Here is a 17751-nt window from a genome sequence, read left to right as displayed (position 1 = left end):
TACAGAGTTTAATGGCTGTGATAAGAGAAAACTGAAGATGGATCAACAACGTAGTTACTCCACAATACTAACCTAAATGACAGAGTGAAAAGAAGGAAGCCTGTACAGAATACAAATATTACAAAACAAACATCCTGTTTTCAATACGGCACTAACGCAAAACTGAAAAAAATAAAAATAAATTAACTTCATGTCATGAATACAAAGCGTTATGTTTGGACTTACCCAGAAAGACTCGCTGCCAACGATGATTCTAACATGTATTGACTCAGGGGTGTTAATACTTATGTAAATGCTATATTTCATTTAATACATTTGCAAAAATTAAGAAAAAAATATTTTCACTTTCTCATTATGGGGTATTGTGTCTAGATGGATGGGAGAAAAAAATAATACATTTAATCAATTTTGAATTCAGGATGTAACAACAAAATGTGGAATAAGTCAACGGGTATGAATACTTTCTGAAGGCACTGTATCGGCTGAGGACAGGTGAGTCATTTCGATACCTGCATGCTTTGAGGCAACCCTAAGCACAGCGGTGCATCATGGTAGTTATAGTCGTAATGTACTTTCTCACAGTATTATATTAATCCTTGACAGTAACCGAGGAGACTACAATCTCTAACACATATTGGCAAGACCTTTTACAGTTGCATGCAGGTAGCAATCAGATTAGTCAGAACAAAATGTAAACACATTGAGAAAGAAGAAACTTTACAGGGAAATCATTGTTGCTACTTCTTGTAGGCTACTTCCTTTTTACGGAACTTGCTTAGAGCTTCTTTGAAGAAGGTCGTTCTCCAGGACGTGCGAGCTTTCTGTTTTAGTTTACTTCAGCTGGGGTGTTTCGGAAGGCAAGGACACACATTTGACCAGGAAAGTGCTCAGGACCAAGGGTCAAGAGCACTGTGAGAACGCATCACCTGCAGATGGCAAATGACAAGAGCAACGCTTTCGAATCGCTTTAGGAGCCAACATTGGACTCCAATTCACAGTCAACGATATTGATGTATATCAGAAAATAAGAATGCTTTGCATGCATGTTAAATCCATAGCGTATTTTTTATTTTAGTTAAGTATATATTGTTTTTACTTTGAGTTTGTAGACGTGTTTTTTTTCTTTAGAGGAACAATATCATGAAGTTCAACGGGTATCTAAAGCTTAGAATTGGTGAGGCGTTGGACCTCAAACCAACTACTTTTTCCCTTCGCCATTCTACAATGTTCAACAAAACAGCTCCCACTTTAGACCCTTACATTGTGATAAAGGTGGACGAGTACAAAATTGGACAGACGCATACAAAGCAGAAAACCAACATGCCAACTTACAACGAAGAGTTCTGCCTCAATGTCAACGACGGCAAGCATATAGAGTTGGCTGTATTTCACGATGCGCCCATAGGGTATGACGATTTTGTTGCCAACTGCACATTTCAATTTGAGGACCTGATGAAAACATTGAACACAGAAGAGACTTTTGAAGGATGGGTGAGTAGCTAAGTCCTGGGCAGTTTGCACTGTGAGGATGGATAGGGATGTGATTGACATGCTTGCCTGACACTTTTATCCTCTTGGCTATTCGGTATAAAAGCTTAATTAATATAGTCAGACTGTAAGACACATACAGTCATTAAAGGGAGTTAAAATACACTGATCATGCTTTTTTTTACTCTTTAGTAGTTCCCTTGGAACTTTTGGGGATTTTGCATATACAGGTATTCCTGTAAATAAACACATTGGACCACAACATTTCTAAATGGTTTGAAACAAAAATAAAAATGATTTTCATGCAGTTCCACATTGTGTACTTAGAGGAATAAAAGTGAATATATATATACAAATTGGCCCGTAACTCCACTTATACAACAAGATAGGCCTAGTACTACAGTCGTGGCCAAAAGTTTTGAGAATGACACAAATGTTAATTTCCACAAAGTTTGCTACTTCAGTGTCTTTAGATATTTTTGTCAGATGTTACTATGGAATACTGAAGTATAATTACAAGCATTTCATAAGTGTCAAAGGCTTTTATTGACAATTACATGAAGTTGATGCAAAGAGTCAATATTTGCAGTGTTGACCCTTCTTTTTCAAGACCTCTGCAATCCTCCCTGGCATGCTGTCAATTAATTTCTGGGCCACATCCTGACTGATGTTAGCCCATTCTTGCATAATCAATGCTTGGAGTTTGTCAGAATTTGTGGGGTTTTGTTTGTCCACCCACCTCTTGAGGATTGACCACAAATTCTCAATGGGATTAAGGTCTGGGGAGTTTCCTGGCCATGGACCCAAAATATCAATGTTTTGTTCCCCGAGCCACTTAGTTATCACTTTTGCCTTATGGCAAGGTGCTCCATCATGCTGGAAAAGGCATTGTTCGTCACCAAACTGTTCCTGGATGGTTTGGAGAAGTTGCTCTCGGAGGATGTGTTGCTACCATTCTTTATTAATGGCTGCGTTCTTAGGCAAAATTGTGAGTGAGCCCACTCCCTTGGCTGAGAAGCAACCCCACACATGAATGGTCTCAGGATGCTTTACTGTTGGCATGACACAGGACTGATGGTAGCGCTCACCTTGTCTTCTCCAGACAAGCTTTTTTCCAAATGCCCCAAACAATCTGAAAGGAGATTCATCAGAGAAAATGACTTTACCCCAGTCCTCAGCAGTCCAATCCCTGTACCTTTTGCAGAATATCAGTCTGTCCCTGATGTTTTTCCTGGAGAGAAGGGGCTTCTTTGCTGCCCTTCTTGACACCAGGCTATCCTCAAAGTCTTTACCTCACTGTGCGTTCAGATGCAATCACACCTGCCTGCTGCCATTCCTGAGCAAGCTCTGTACTGGTGGTGCCCCGATCCTGCAGCTGAATCAACTTTAGGAGACGGTCCTGGCGCTTGCTGGACTTTCTTGGGCGCCCTGAAGCCTTCTTCACAACAATTGAACCACTCTCCTTGAAGTTCTTGATGATCCGATAAATGGTTGATTTAAGGTGCAATCTTACTGGCAGCAATATCCTTGTCTTTGAAGCCCTTTTTGTGCAAAGCAATGATGACGGCACGTGTTTCCTTGCAGGTAACCATGGTTGACAGAGGAAGAACAATGATTCCAAGCACCACCCTCCTTTTGAAGCTTCCAGTCTGTTATTCGAACTCAATCAGCATGACAGAGTGATCTCCAGCCTTGTCCTCGTCAACACTCACACCTGTGTTAACGAGAGAATCACTGACATGATGTCAGCTGGTCCTTTTGTGGAAGAGCTGAAATGCAGTGGAAATGTTTTTTGGGGCTTCAGTTAATTTGAGGGACTTTGCAATTAATTGCAATTCATCTGATCACTCTTCATAACATTCTGGAGTATATGCAAATTGCCATCAGAAAAAACTGAGGCAGCAGACTTTGTGAAAATGTATATTTGTGTCATTCTCAAAACTTTTGGCCACGACTGTACACATTGTTTAAGCAGAGTTCATGTATACATTGGCAAGTCAAATTCAGGGACTTTTCAAGCACTTAATAATTGATATAATTGTACATATAGGGCCTAATACAGAACCCCCCTCCCCCAATATGCAAAAAGTGTAAAAATAAAATAGGCCATTACCACTTTAAGAATAATGCTTTTTTTAAACCTTGCCAATGCATTGATACTCAAATTATTATTACATTCTAAAATATGTGAGAATAATGTGAACATTGCCTGACTATAGCCTATGTGGCTGACGCAGGCCATGGATAGTGGTAGCCTTAATCTCACCATCGCTGTTTTTATAATGAGAAAGTGCCCCAAAACCAGTTCCCCAAAAACCAGTTCCCCTATTTATATGGAATGCCAACATTAGATGTCGTCATAATAACCACACGTGGTTTTACCACAACGGAGTAGCACAACACCCTTCAAATGAACCGGCGGGAAACAAATGAAAGTGGCCACATCTCTCACATAAACTGTAAAAAATGAATTCACAGATGAATAGTAATTCTAATTACTTTTCAAGCACCATATTGAGGAAATGTCTGATTTTCAAGGTAGGCCTATTCCAGTAGCCTACTTGAATTTGGCTATGTCACTAGGCTATGTCATTTGTTGTCATTATATCCAGAATAATGAATAGGAATAGTGTTGGGTGCAAGCAGTAGACTTGGTGTCCAATCCGAGGCACAAAAACATATGAAGCTGGCTGAAAAACATGAACTCATAAGTATAGCCTGATGCTTTTTCTTTTAAATCTAAGAAGACACTGCTGTTAATCAAGCAGACAACAACAGAGGATCATTGTCAGTTGCTAAGGATATTAGATCCAATCTGGATCCAGGCACAACTATCTTCCACGGCATATTCTGGACATTCCTCAGAAACACCTTTTTTCCAGCACTTGGGCTGTTGTTTCATTGCATGCACCATCACAACAGCTGTTCATCACTTGACTGTCAATTGGAAAATTCCTTCCTAGATCAGATGATGATGTGTGCAAATATCATGGCTTAACTAATCAGCTGCACACCAAATGATCATCCGACAAGTATTTTGCATAATTATTGAAGAACCACATCAATGACAGTATCAGTTTAGGTTTTAAGTATTAAGGTACAGTGACTCTTTCAGTTAGAAGCATTCCATTTTCAAATGCATAGCCTACATGGATTTGTGTGCCCATAAACTCTTTGCACCCAATAATAGGAGACACTAAATGTAACATAGTTGCACTGCATTTCTAAGATCTGTCTGAAAGCGAGATCCAGGATTCTTAGGGGTTCAATGTCTTATTTAACTGATTAATGCTTAATATGATATAACAATTTACATGCCGTAAATGCAAGAACAGAAAAGGGCATGTTTTATCTCACACGATTTTGGACAAGTTCGTCAAGACACCAACCACGATTAAGGGTTAAACAACTTGTGAATTTTATTGACCATGGCTATGATCCCCCTTATATCTTCATGTAATTACATGAAAAAGGTTGGCAGATTATTATCAGTGAAATCCTCACTGGTACCCAAGTTTATAGAAAAGCCCCATACACATTCCATAATGTACTGTATGTTGATAAACTGATGCCAGGAGCCATGGAACACAAGATTCTTCTTGTAGACCTGCATCGTTTACAATCATTCTGCCATTCCTTTTCCAGTCCTTTCTGTACAGGGAAAGTGATATCCAAAGCATGCAGATCCCATTGTCTCCTTTTCCCATAAGAATCTTCAGCAGCTCATTATAGGTGGCATCTTGGTGGATACCTCTGTGTGTTTAACTTAAGCCTGTCAGAAAGGCAAAGGTGACATCATCAAGAGGTATTTGTATTTATTAGGGATCCCCATTATCTGTTGCCAAGGCAGCAGCTACTCTTCCTGAGGTCCAGACACATTAAGTCACTTACATTACACATAAAACAAAAGATAAAACAGTACATCATATAACATTATTACACCACTACATATCTACAATACAAAATGTATAATACCACCATACAACAATATTACAATGTACGTTTGTGTAGAGTGTGTGTTCTAGCGTGTGTGTGCATATGTGCCAGACCTGTTGTTTTTCAACTCTTGATGATCGGCTATGAAAAGCCAACTGAAAATTATTCATGATTATTATTTGACCATGCTTGTCACTTATGAACATTTTTGAACATCTTGGCATAGTTCTGTTATAATCTCCACCCGGCACAGCCAGAAGAGGACTGGCCACCCCTCATAGCCTGGTTCCTCTCTAGGTTTCTTCCTAGGTTTTGGCCTTTCTAGGGAGTTTTTCCTAGCCACCGTGCTTCTACACCTGCATTACTAGCTGTTTGGGGTTTTAGGCTGGGTGTCTGTACAGCACTTCGAGATATTAGCTGATGTACGAAGGGCTATATAAAATAAAATTGAAATTGATTGATATGTGTGTGTCTGTACCTGTGTGTGCGTCTCTTCACAGTCCCCACTGTTCCATAAGATGTTTTTGTCTGTTTTTAAATCTGATTCTACTGCTTGCATGAGTTACCTGATGTGGAATAGAGTTCCATGTAGTCATGGCTGTATGTAGTAAAGTGCACCTCCCATAGTCTGTTCTTGACTTGGGGATTGTGAAGAGACCTCTGGTGGCATGTCTTGTGGGGTATGCATCGGTGTCCAAGCTGTGTGCTAGTAGTTTAAACGGACACCTCAGTGCATTCAGCTTGTCAACACTTCTTACAAAAACAACTAGTGATGAAGTCAAGAGATTGACATGCATATCATTGTTAGCTCCCCGTCTACATTTAAGGGCCATCTTAGCTACTGTTGTATCAATATGTTTTGACCATGACAATTTACAATTCAGGGTTACGCCAGGCAGTTAAGTCACCTCAATTTGCTCAATTTCCACATTATTCATTACAAGATTTTAGTTGAAGTTCAGGGTTTCGTGGATGATTTGTCCTAAATACAATGCTTTTACTTTTGTATTTAGGACTAACTTATTCCTTGCCACCCATTCTGAAACTAATTGCAGCTCTTAAGTGTTGCAGTCATTTCAGTTGCTGTAGTAGCTGACGTGTATAGTGTTGAGTCATCTGCATACATAGACACTGGCTTTACTCAAAGCCAGTGGCATGTGGTTAGTAAAGATTGAAAAAAGTAAGGGGCCTAGACAGCTGCCCTAGGGAAATCCTGATTCTAACTGGATTATGTTGGCGAGGCTTCCATTAAAGAACGGCCTCTGTGTTCTGTTAGACAGGTAACTCTTTATCCACAATATAGCAGGGGGGTGTAAAGCCAAAACACATACGTTTTTCCAGCAGCAGACTATGATCGATAATGTCAAAAGCCGCACTGAAGTCTAACAAACAGCCCCCACAATATTTGTATCATCAATTTCTTTCAGCCAATCATAAGTCATTTGTGTAAGTGCTGTGCTTGTTGAATGTCCTTCCCTATGAGCGTGCTGAAAGTCTGTTGTAAATTTGTTTACTGTAAAATAGCATTGTATCTGGTCAAACCCAATTTTTTCAAAAACTTTACTAAGGGTTGGTAACAGGCTGATTGGTCGGCTGTTAGAGCCAGTAAAGGGGGCTTTACAATTCTAAGGTAGCGGAATGACTTTTGCTTCCCTCCAGGCCTGAGGGCACACACTTTCTAGTAGGCCTTAAATTAAAGATATGGCAAATAGGAGTTGCAATATTGTCCGCTATTATCCTCAGTAATTTTCCATCCAAGTTGTCAGACCCCGGTGGCTTGTCATTGTTGATAGACAACAATAATAACCACACGTGCCTCTGTCGTGCTAACTATGCTACCCGGTAGCAGTATGTGAAGTATTGCATTGTAAAGTATGCTGGAAACCACAACTAGCAGAGACTTTGCATCTAATTCCTGTGACTTGCCTGTACAAACAAGCTGAAGTGTGATAGGCTATTATCTTAGGGCATGTCATATACAGATGTTAAAACTTCTTATGGCTGCAGGGGCAGTATTGAGTAGCTTGGATGAAAGGTGCACAGAGGTGCCCAGAGTAAACGGCCTGCTCCTCAGTTATAGTTGCTAATATATGCATATTATTATTAGTACTGGATAGAAAACACTCTGAAGTTTCTAAAACTGTTTGAATTATGTCTGTGAGTATAACAGAACTCATATGGCAGGCAAAAACCTGAGAAGTTCCACTTCCTGTTTGAATTTTTTCTGAGGCTAGTAGATTTTCAACCAAGCTCCCATTGAAATTACAGCGAGATATGGATGAGTTTTCACTTCCTACGGCTTCCACTAGATGTCAACAGTCAATAGAACTTTGTCTGATGACTCTACTGTAAAGGGGAGCCGAAGGAGACAGGAATGAGTCACCACTGGCATGAGGTGACCATGCTTTGACCATGCGCGTTCACGTGAGAGGCAGCTCCGTTCCATCGCTCATCTGAAGTCAATGTAATTTTCCGGTTGGAACGTTATTCAAGATGTATGTTAACAACATTCTAAAGATTGATTCAATACATCGTTTGACATGTTTCTACTGACTGTTATGGAACTTTTGGACATTTCGTCATGTTTTAGTGAACGCGCTTTGTGACTTTGGAATTGTTTACCAAACGTGCTAACCAAAGTAGCTAATTGGACATAAATAACGGACATTATCGAATAAATCAAGCATTTATTGTGGACCTGGGATTCATGGGAGTGCATTCTGATGAAGATCATCAAAGGTAAGGGAATATTTATCATGTAATTTCTGGTTTCTGTTGACTCCCAACATGGTGGCTAATTTGACTCTTGTTCTGAGCTCCGTCTCAGATTATTGCATGGTTTGCTTTTTCCGTAAAGTTTTTTTTAAATCTGACACAGCGGTTGCATTAAGGAGAGGTATATCTATAATTCCATGTGTATAACTTGTATTATCATCTACATTTATGATGAGTATTTCTGTTGAAACGATGTGGCTATGCACTATCACTGGATGTTTTTGGAACTAGTGAATGTAACGCGCCAGTGTAAACTCAGATTTTTTTATATAAATATGAACTTTATCAAACAAAACATGCATGTATTGTGTAACATGAAGTCCTATGAGTGTCATCTGATGAAGATCATCAAAGGTTAGTGATTAATTTTAGCTATATTTCTGCTTTTTGTGACTGCTATCTTTCGCTGGAAAAATGGCTGTGCTTATTGTGGTTTGGTGTGACCTAACATAATCATTTGTAGTGCTTTCGCTGAAAAGCATATTTGAAATCGGACACTTTGGTGGGATTAACAACAAGATTACCTTTAAAATGGTATAAGAAACATGTATGTCTGAGGAATTTTAATTATGAGATTTCAGTTGTTTTGAATTTGGCGCCCTGCACTTTCACTGGCTGTTGTCATATCATCCCGTTACCGGGATTGCAGCCATAAGAAGTTTTAATGTGATGGTATCAAGAGCTGGTATTACTCTCCACGTTTGTCTTTGGTTGATATGTGTTGCTTTCAGGGTTACACCCTCTGTAAACCATAGACTACTACTGGTTTGGAATTTGTCTGTCACTGGAGAGAAAATTTCCCTCTACAACAGTTTCGCTCGTCTGGTTTACTTTCGGTCCTAGAGGAGTAAACAAAAAATGTGATTGGTGTGTAACCTGAACTTGTACATGCCTGGGACAGGTAGATCTGGTAACGTCTGTGCACCTTGAGACTCAACGCCCTCCAGTGGCTATCTGGGCTTCTTATTATCTTTCATGGTCATGCAGTACAGTGGTCTGCCATACTCAAAACCTCATCTGTGTCATGGTGCCCAAAAGCTGTTAACAGACAGCTCACTCCTCTTGAAAAGTAGAATCTGAGCTAGATTTTTTTTGTAAAGCTTCCACCAGGAACCAACCGATGAAGGCCAGAGTCAAGTACAGTGCGTCTGTGAGGTATGGCAGACGTGTGCATAGCCTGGCTTCACTCTTTTACGATATGCAGCCTTGAAAGTACTCATCTGATAGATCTGAACTGTGAGACCAGGGTGACGTGTTCGCTGACGATATAGCGATGTGACCCGCGGTGTTTATCATTATACCCTGATGAAGATAGCTTGGCTGTCGAAATGTTGGTTATTAAATTATTGCATCTGAGCTCCTAGAGCGTGCAGCTCTCCTTTTGTTTTACAAGTATACTACTCTGCTAGCCAAAACCTAAACAGGTGTGCGTTTCTTCCAGCTCAAGATCTGAACTGAGACTTGTTTTGCTTCGTTAACTCTCAGATGAAGTGCTTGGGGCCCTATACCTATGACGTGTAGAGTAGGGCACAGGCCTCCACACGCCCACACCACTGTTGTTGAAGGTTTCCCACCGTCTGCTTTACGCTCAAAGGCTCCCAAGTCTTTCCCCATCTCATCTCCCTTGTTTTATAGCTTCTCTTGGTTCAGAGACAAAGACAGCACTTTCTCATCGGTGTTCCTCTCTAATCAGTACAATGTTGCATATTAAACACAAAACTTCAGTGTCTTTGATCTAAGGGCTCACACACACACACAAACACACACACACACACACACACGTACACATACACATACACAAGGGTGGATAGGTTTCTTTATCTAAACAAGTAGCAGTATGAGGCGTTAACCTCGAGAGCAACTCAAAATAGAAGCATGCAGTCATATCTGTTGTCTCATGGGCCTGCGGCTCAGCCTTACAGTATGTGCCATCCACCCACTCCTCTTACACCCCACTCACAGCCTTAACACTGGAGGGAAGATTCCACTAAGACCTCAAATTTGACATCTGTGATGACTTCATTAGTGTTCTGTGTTGAACCATCCTTCAGGTTCATCTTGACAGTCTTGTCTCTGCTTTTAAGCAGAAGTGGATGGAATAGACTCAGTTTAACTGTAAATGTTTGTCAGGAACTATCGCTCCTCCCCCAGAAAAAAATCACTTCCCCTTACTGCCATGTGGTACTCAGTCAGACAAAGTTCCTGCTTTTTAAATTTAGTATGGTCGTGTCAGCATCAAAGCCTGATTTAGTCTGAACTCTTCTGTCTTCATCTGACTTTTTCTGCTTGCCTCAGTTGATTCACTGAAGACACAGGTCCAGCACTCTCAGAGAAAGAGAACAGGACAGTAATGGGTGACTGTAGGCTAATAGTTTATGAGGATGTGTGTGCTCAGCTGTACACAAAGGAAACATGTGTGGAGGGTGATGTCATGTTAAGGAGAGAGAGAGAGAGGTGGAATTATCATGATCTTACATCTGATGGTGTACTTAGTCTGGGGTTTTACATGTCCTTATGTTTGAGCCTCAGCAGTAGAATGTGATATGTTAGAGATATGCCCTCCTCATAGCAATACCGAATGATATAACTGACCAAGAAGTTTGAATGGAGAGACAGGCTGGTAGAGATGACTGAATCAGGATGGAGATGATCTTGCAGTATCCGCCCAATCATGTCACTTTTGTTGTGGGTTGTCAAGATTTTCCATTGGGGGGTCTGTCTGACGAGAACCGTGTCTGTAGTTTGTGCTGTAAGTAACCTCCGTTTCAATGAAGCGGTTAGTGCATGGCCTCTGCAGCAGTGGAACTCTTTTCAGGTTTCTGACTGTGTCTTATTTTGTCTATTGTCTGTCTCTATCCGTATGTCTTCTTTATGCTGATGCTTATGTCTGTGTGAGATAGCATCTATTTTGAGTGAAGCAGGGTGTCATTTACTGAAGCTAGCTAAACAAGCTGGACCTGCTCTCTAGTCTCTCTTCCACATTGCTCACATTCTCCCCACATTACATACACACTCAACCATTCACAACACACGCACCTACACGCTACATACCGGTATGTTAAACAAAGATCTAACATCATGTCTACACACATTTACATACCTATAACACACTCCCCCTACACCTTGCATAGTGGGGTAAATTGAGCCATGTTTTACATTGAGTCACTCCGTCAAGGGAAATATAGTATTCTTTCTGACAAAGATATTTACACATACTGTATTTCAGGATGTTGTGTATCCCTGGAAATAATCACAATTCATGTAAACATTACAGTTTTGACAACATAGCTTGTCCAAAAAGAGAGGTATCTTGGCACAACATAGCCCGGGTATGGGCTAAATTGAGCACCGGACATGGTAAGTTAAGTCGCCTAAAAGTTCCTCGACTGAAGAAATAGTTCCACTACCTTTTTAAAACCGTCTATCTTTATTTCCCAAACACAATTCAACACAATTCAACACAGTCACTAGGCTTATTAACACCTACTGTAACAAACACTTTGTACTTTTTTTGTACACTTTTATTGTTACCTCATATCCCAGCGATAATGCCTTGCATTACGCCTGGGAAACAAAAACAAATCTATTTGCTCAACTTGCCATTGGCTCAACTTACCCCAAGGCAAACATTTAACCCACACAACTTCAAGGATGCACTTTCATGCTAGGTTTAGGACCTCATATTGAAGCTTAGAGACCCAGACTGATGTATAACACAATCTTAAAATGATCTACTTTGATTTAGATACCAGCATCATGAAACCTCTAACACAATAAATGCATTTGACTTGGTGAAAAGCTGTTTTTTTGGACCTAACTTACTTACCACTTTTCCCATGTGTTTTTTTTCCCTCCGTGAAATGATGGTCTCTTCCAAAATATTTGTGTATGGTTTCCTAGAAAAAAGAGTGGCTCAACTTACCCCTTTGGCTCAACTTACCCCTTACCCCTATCTCCCCTACAATAAATATAGGTTATATTGCATTACATATGTTGGTTTGGGAGTTACCTGGTTGGTTGGGAGTCACATGGTTAGCTTTTGCTCATTGACTAGTCTTGTCTAATGTCTAGTCTCCTGTGTTTGTGTGCAGGTGGACCTGGAGCCAGAGGGCAAGGTGTTCATCCTCATAACACTTAATGGCTCCTTCATTGATGGTAAGGATTTTTCATTGTGTATATTACACCAACCATCTATCTATTTCATCCATAGATAGTATTGCCATCTCCCTCCCTCTCTGTTCGTATCTTTTTATTTATCTTACACTAAGATGGCACACATTCTTTCAAGTCCTTAAATATTCAGTAACACTTTGTTCTGTTCGACATAATGTCCCTCCTCCCTCTAAAGTTAATTGTCTGTCTGCTTCAACACAGCCCCTGATGCAGCTGATTACGTACAGGCTGTCAGACATAGATATTCAGCATCACAGAAACCTGTTTGTGTGTGCGTTCATGCATGTGTGTCGTGTGACTGACTTACTGTAAGTCATACTGCAGATGCTTTGACTGATGGGAATCTTATCGACTTCTTTGTTTCCTTTCCAGTAGAACATTGTTGCTTTAATCATTCATATTTTATCCTCTGTTCTCTGTCTGACAGACATACTCCCCTCTGGGTCGTTCCATTTAATTTCAGCAAGACATCTCAGATTTTTCCGAAATCATTTCTGTAGTTAGAAACAGAAAAGATTAGCATTCCTACAATATTATTTTGTTGAAATATAATTTGACCTCTGATCATTTTTTGTTGTTGCCATTTGTAGGATTCATATAATATTCAATAAATATAGTACCTAACATCCAATTTGGACCAAACGTTTTTTCTAACAGTGAGTAAGACACGAGTAATCTAAATAAATTGTCAAAAACCACCCACGGACCCCCCATCCCACGGCCATTCCAACCAAATAATGAGTATACAGTATCAGTTCTCTGTGCTTGACAAGTAGTATTGGGCTGCGGCTCGGAGTATTGTTTCTTCATCTTATCTAATGCATTCTCCGTGAAATTGTTGCTGGGTTTTTTTCTGCTCAGAGAAATTGGTTATTGAAGTTGTTAGCTTTATGTCCCATCCTACATCCTGATATTACCAGGTTTTGACCACTAGATGGTGCTGTTCCTACTATTAGGTGATTCGTTTTAAAGGGGATTTTTTTGAATGACTTCCTCATCTGTACCCTACATAAACAATTTTCTGTAAGGTCCCTCAATCGAGCAGTGAATTTCAAACACAGATTAAAAGACCAGGGAGGTTTTCCAATGCCTCGCAAAGAAGGGCACATTTTGGTAGATAGGTATATAGAAAAAAGCAGACATTGAATATCCCTTTGAGTATGATGAAGTTATTAATTACACTTTGGATGGTGTATCAATACACCCAGTCAACACAAAGATAACTCAGTTTCCAGAGAGGAAGGAAACCGCTCAGGGATTCACCATGAGGCCAATGGTGCCCTTAAAACAGTTACAGAGTTTAATGAATGTGATAGGAGAAAACTATGGGTATACTTGTAATCGTTAAGGACTGAGGAGTTTTTCAGGATAAAAAAAATAAATGGAATTGAGTCAAGTACAGGCAAAATTCTAGAGGAAAACCTGGTTCAGTCTACTTTCCACCAGACACTGGGAGATGAATTCACCTTTCAGCAGGACAAAATCACAAGGCCAAATCTAAACTGCTTACCAAGAATGTTTGTGAGTGGCTGAGTTACAGTTTTGACTTAAATCTGCTTGAAAATCGATGACAAGACCTGAAAATGGTTGTCTAGCAAAGATCAACAACCAATTTGACAGAGCTTGAAGAATTATGAAAAGAATAATGGGTAACTGTTGCACAATCCAGATGTGGAAAAAGCTCTTAGAGACTTACAGTACCCCGAAAGACGCACAGCTGTAATCACTGCCAAAGGTGATTCAAACGTATTGACTTAGGGGGTGGAATACTTATCTAATCAAGATATATTACTATTTTATTTATTTATTTATAAAATGTTCTTCCACTTTGACATTTCAGAGTTTTGTGTAGATTGTTGGCAAAAAAATGTATTAAATCTATTTTAATCCCGCTTTGTAACACAACAAAGGGTGGAAAAAGCCCAAAGTTAGCATTTGAAACGGTGGCCAACAAAACCAAAGCATGGGTTGCTGTCATACCTTGTCAATAGACTGCTTATTGGCAGGGGTTGGATTCAGGGAACCGAAAATCATTTTTTTTTTTTTTTTTTTGGGAGGAACAGAACGAAAACTAAGAACGAAAGTGATCTATACTGTTCCGGAACAGGACCGTTATATTAAAAGCATGGGAACCGGTTAATAACATCATTTTTTCAGCTAGCTCTGGTCTAGCTCTCAAACTCTAAGCAACATTATGTGTAATTTAATGGAACTAAGAGTCATTATCAAGGGCTAGCTCTGGTCCAGCGTTAGTTAAGCCAACTTTCTGAAGTTCAAAGACGTTCCTTCACAGAAGCCGTTCCTCTGTAGGTATAATTCTGTGGGCCTAACTTGTCATAGCAACAAGATGCCCAGCGCCCTCCTCACCGCAAAATTTAAATCGCATGTTGCACCCTACACTACACTTGTTTGTCCAATGCATATATAGTTGAAGTCGGAAGTGTACATACACCTTAGCCAAATACATTTAAACTCAGTTTTTCACAATTCCTGACATTTAATCCTAGTAAAAAATTCCCTGCCTTAAGTCAGTTAGGATCACCACTTTATTTTAAGAATGTGAAATGTCAGAATAATAGTAGAGAATGATTTATTTCAGCTTTTATTTCACCTTTTATTTCATCACATTCCCAGTGGGTCAGAAGTTTACATACACTCAATTAGTATTTGGTAGCATTGCCTTTAAATTGTTTAACTTGGGTCAAACATTTCGGGTAGCCTTCCACAAGCTTCCCACAATAAGTTGGGTGAATTTTGTCCCATTCCTCCTGACAGAGCTGGTGTAACTGAGTCAGGTTTGTAGGCCTCCTTGCTCACACATGCTTTTTCAGTTCTGCCCACAAATTCTCTATGGGTTTGAGGTCAGGGCTTTGTGATGGCCACTCCAATACCTTGACTTTGTTGTCCTTAAGCCATTTTGCCACAACTTTGGAAGTACGCTTGGGGTAATTGTCCATTTGGAAGACCCATTTGCGACCAAGCTTTAACTTCCTGACTGATGTCTTGAGATGTTGCTTTAACATATCCCCATAATTTTCCTCCCTCATGACGCCATCTATTTTGTGAAGTGCACCAGTACCTCCTGCAGCAAAGCACCCCCACAACACGATGCTGCCACCCCCGTGCTTCACGGTTGGGATGGTGTTCTTCGGCTTGCAAGCCTCCCCCTTTTTCCTACAAACATAACGATGGTCATTATGGTCAAACCGTTCTATTTTTGTTTCATCAGACCAGAGGACATTTCTCCAAAAAGTATGATCTTTGTCCCCATGTGCAGTTGCAAACCGTAGTCTGGCTTTTTTATGGCGGTTTTGGAGCAGTGGCTTCTTCCTTGCTGAGCAGCCTTTCAGGTTATATCGATATAGGACTCGTTTTACTGTGGATATAGATACTTTTGTACCTGTTTCCTCCAGCATCTTCACAAGGTCCTTTGCTGTTGTTCTGGGATTGATTTGCACTTTTCTCACCAAAGTACGTTCATCTCTAGGAGACAGAACGCGTCTCCTTTATGACGGCTGCGTGGTCCCATGGTGTTTATACATGCATACTAATATTTGTACAGATGAACGTGGTACCTTCAGGAGTTTGGAAATTGTTCCCAAGGATGAACCAGACTTGTGGAAGTCTACAATTTTCTTCTGAGGTCTTGGCTGATTTCTTTTGATTTTGCCATGATGTCAAGCATAGAGGCACTGAGTTTGAAGGTAGGCCTTGAAACACATCCACAGGTACACCTCCAATTGACTCAAATTATGTCAATTAGCCTATCAGAAGCTTCTAAAGCCATGACATAATTTTCTGGATTTTCCAAGCTGTTTAAAGGCACAGTCAACTTAGTGTATGTAAACTTCTGACCCACTGGAATTGTGATACAGTGAATTATAAGTTAAATAATCTGTCTGTTAACAATTGTTGGAAAAAATAACTTGTCATGCACAAAGTAAATGTCCTAACCGACTTGCCAAACTATAGTTTGCTAACAAGAAATTTGTGGAGTGTTCGAACAACGAGTTTTAATGACTCCAACCTAAGTGTATGTAAACTTCCGACTTCAACTGTACATAGTTTGCCCGCTCCATAGCAAGCTCCTCTATCCATTGAAGCAATTTAATGTTGAGCTTAATGTTAAAAGGAACAGAAAGGAACTATCTAAATTGTTCCTTTTTTTGTGGTTTCGAACTGGTTCAGAACTTTATTTTGCTGGTAGGAAAAGTGGAACGGAACGATAAAAAGGATGTTTCTGTTCAGAACGAAACGATTGGGAAATAATTTCAGTTCCAACTTCTGTTTACAGAGGTAGAAAGAACATCACCATCTAGTGGTCATAACCTGGTAATATCAGGATGTAGGATGGGATATAAACCTAATGACTTCAATTACTAATTTCTCTGAACAAGGGGAAACAAACTTCACCAAATCCACTGAGAATACATTACATAGGATGAAGAAACAATACTCTGAGCCGCAGCTCCATACTACATAGAAAACTGATACTGTATACTGGTTGTTGGAATGGCATTGGTGTGGGGTGTGGAGAGTCCGTGGCTGGCCTTTGACCATTGTTTTGGATTCCTCAGGTCTTACTCCTTGTTAGGAAAAAAATGTTTGGTCCAAATCGGGTGTTAGGTACTTTATTTATAGAATATTATATGAATCCTATCAATTAAAATGGCCAATTTGGATGCAACTAATTAGCTTAATTTCTCAAAGACAAAATAATGTTGCAGGAATGCTAATCTTATCTGTTTCTAACAACATAATTGATTTCAGAACAATCTGAAATGGTGGGTGTCAGTCCTCTTTCTTGTGCTTTTTGAGTAGGAACAACCCCCCTATCAGTTTGTACAGTACTCTGTCATAGTTAATTCACCACTGAAAATCATCAAGACCTTATCTAAACTGCATCTGACCGATGCACTGTATAGATCATAACTGCACTGAGCTCTGCACATTTCTCTCACTTTATCATAATATAACTCCTAAACATCTGTTTTAAAGAGCCCTTCCCTTGATACATGTATGGTTGGGAGTGAATGCTTTAGAGAAGGTCCATCCATTGAATTACTGTGTTTAGCAAACTCTCACCCTCAAGTTCCCTTTTTATCTGCTGTCACTGCTGACTGCTTTTCAAACCCTGCTCCAATAAGCATGTAGAACGTGCATGTTTTCCCAGTGAACAAACATAGTGTGTTTAGCTGCTGTGTTTGTTTGTATTTAGCTGCTGTGTTTTTATTTGTTTGTGACTGCCCAGCATTGCTGTATGTTCCGTCTCATACCCTAACTCTCCTGTGTTGTTCTATTCTGCTGTGTGTTTAGCTTTGCCACAACACTGTTATGGGGGTTATTGTGATATGGAAGGAAATCCAGGGGTTAGGTTCA

The 17751-nt window shown here is 40.0% G+C and overlaps 1 protein-coding gene across 1 annotated transcript in view; it reads left to right on the top strand.

Annotated features, from left to right (window-relative positions):
- The first annotated feature begins 766 nt into the window (after window positions 1-766).
- LOC139553503 (protein kinase C eta type-like) overlaps window positions 767-17751 on the top strand; it is a 37910-nt gene continuing 20925 nt past the window's right edge. Inside the window, exons 1-2 of the mRNA XM_071365905.1 lie at window positions 767-1491; window positions 12291-12354. Coding sequence (XP_071222006.1) covers window positions 1141-1491; window positions 12291-12354 — 415 coding nt within the window. The 5' untranslated portion in view covers window positions 767-1140. The remainder of the gene's footprint in view (window positions 1492-12290; window positions 12355-17751) is intronic.

This window comes from Salvelinus alpinus, chromosome 25, assembly GCF_045679555.1.
Source record: "Salvelinus alpinus chromosome 25, SLU_Salpinus.1, whole genome shotgun sequence".
In the NCBI taxonomy this organism is placed as follows: domain Eukaryota; kingdom Metazoa; phylum Chordata; class Actinopteri; order Salmoniformes; family Salmonidae; genus Salvelinus; species Salvelinus alpinus.
Note: the sequence above shows the minus strand (reverse complement) of the source record. Positions and strands in the feature narration are given on the sequence as shown.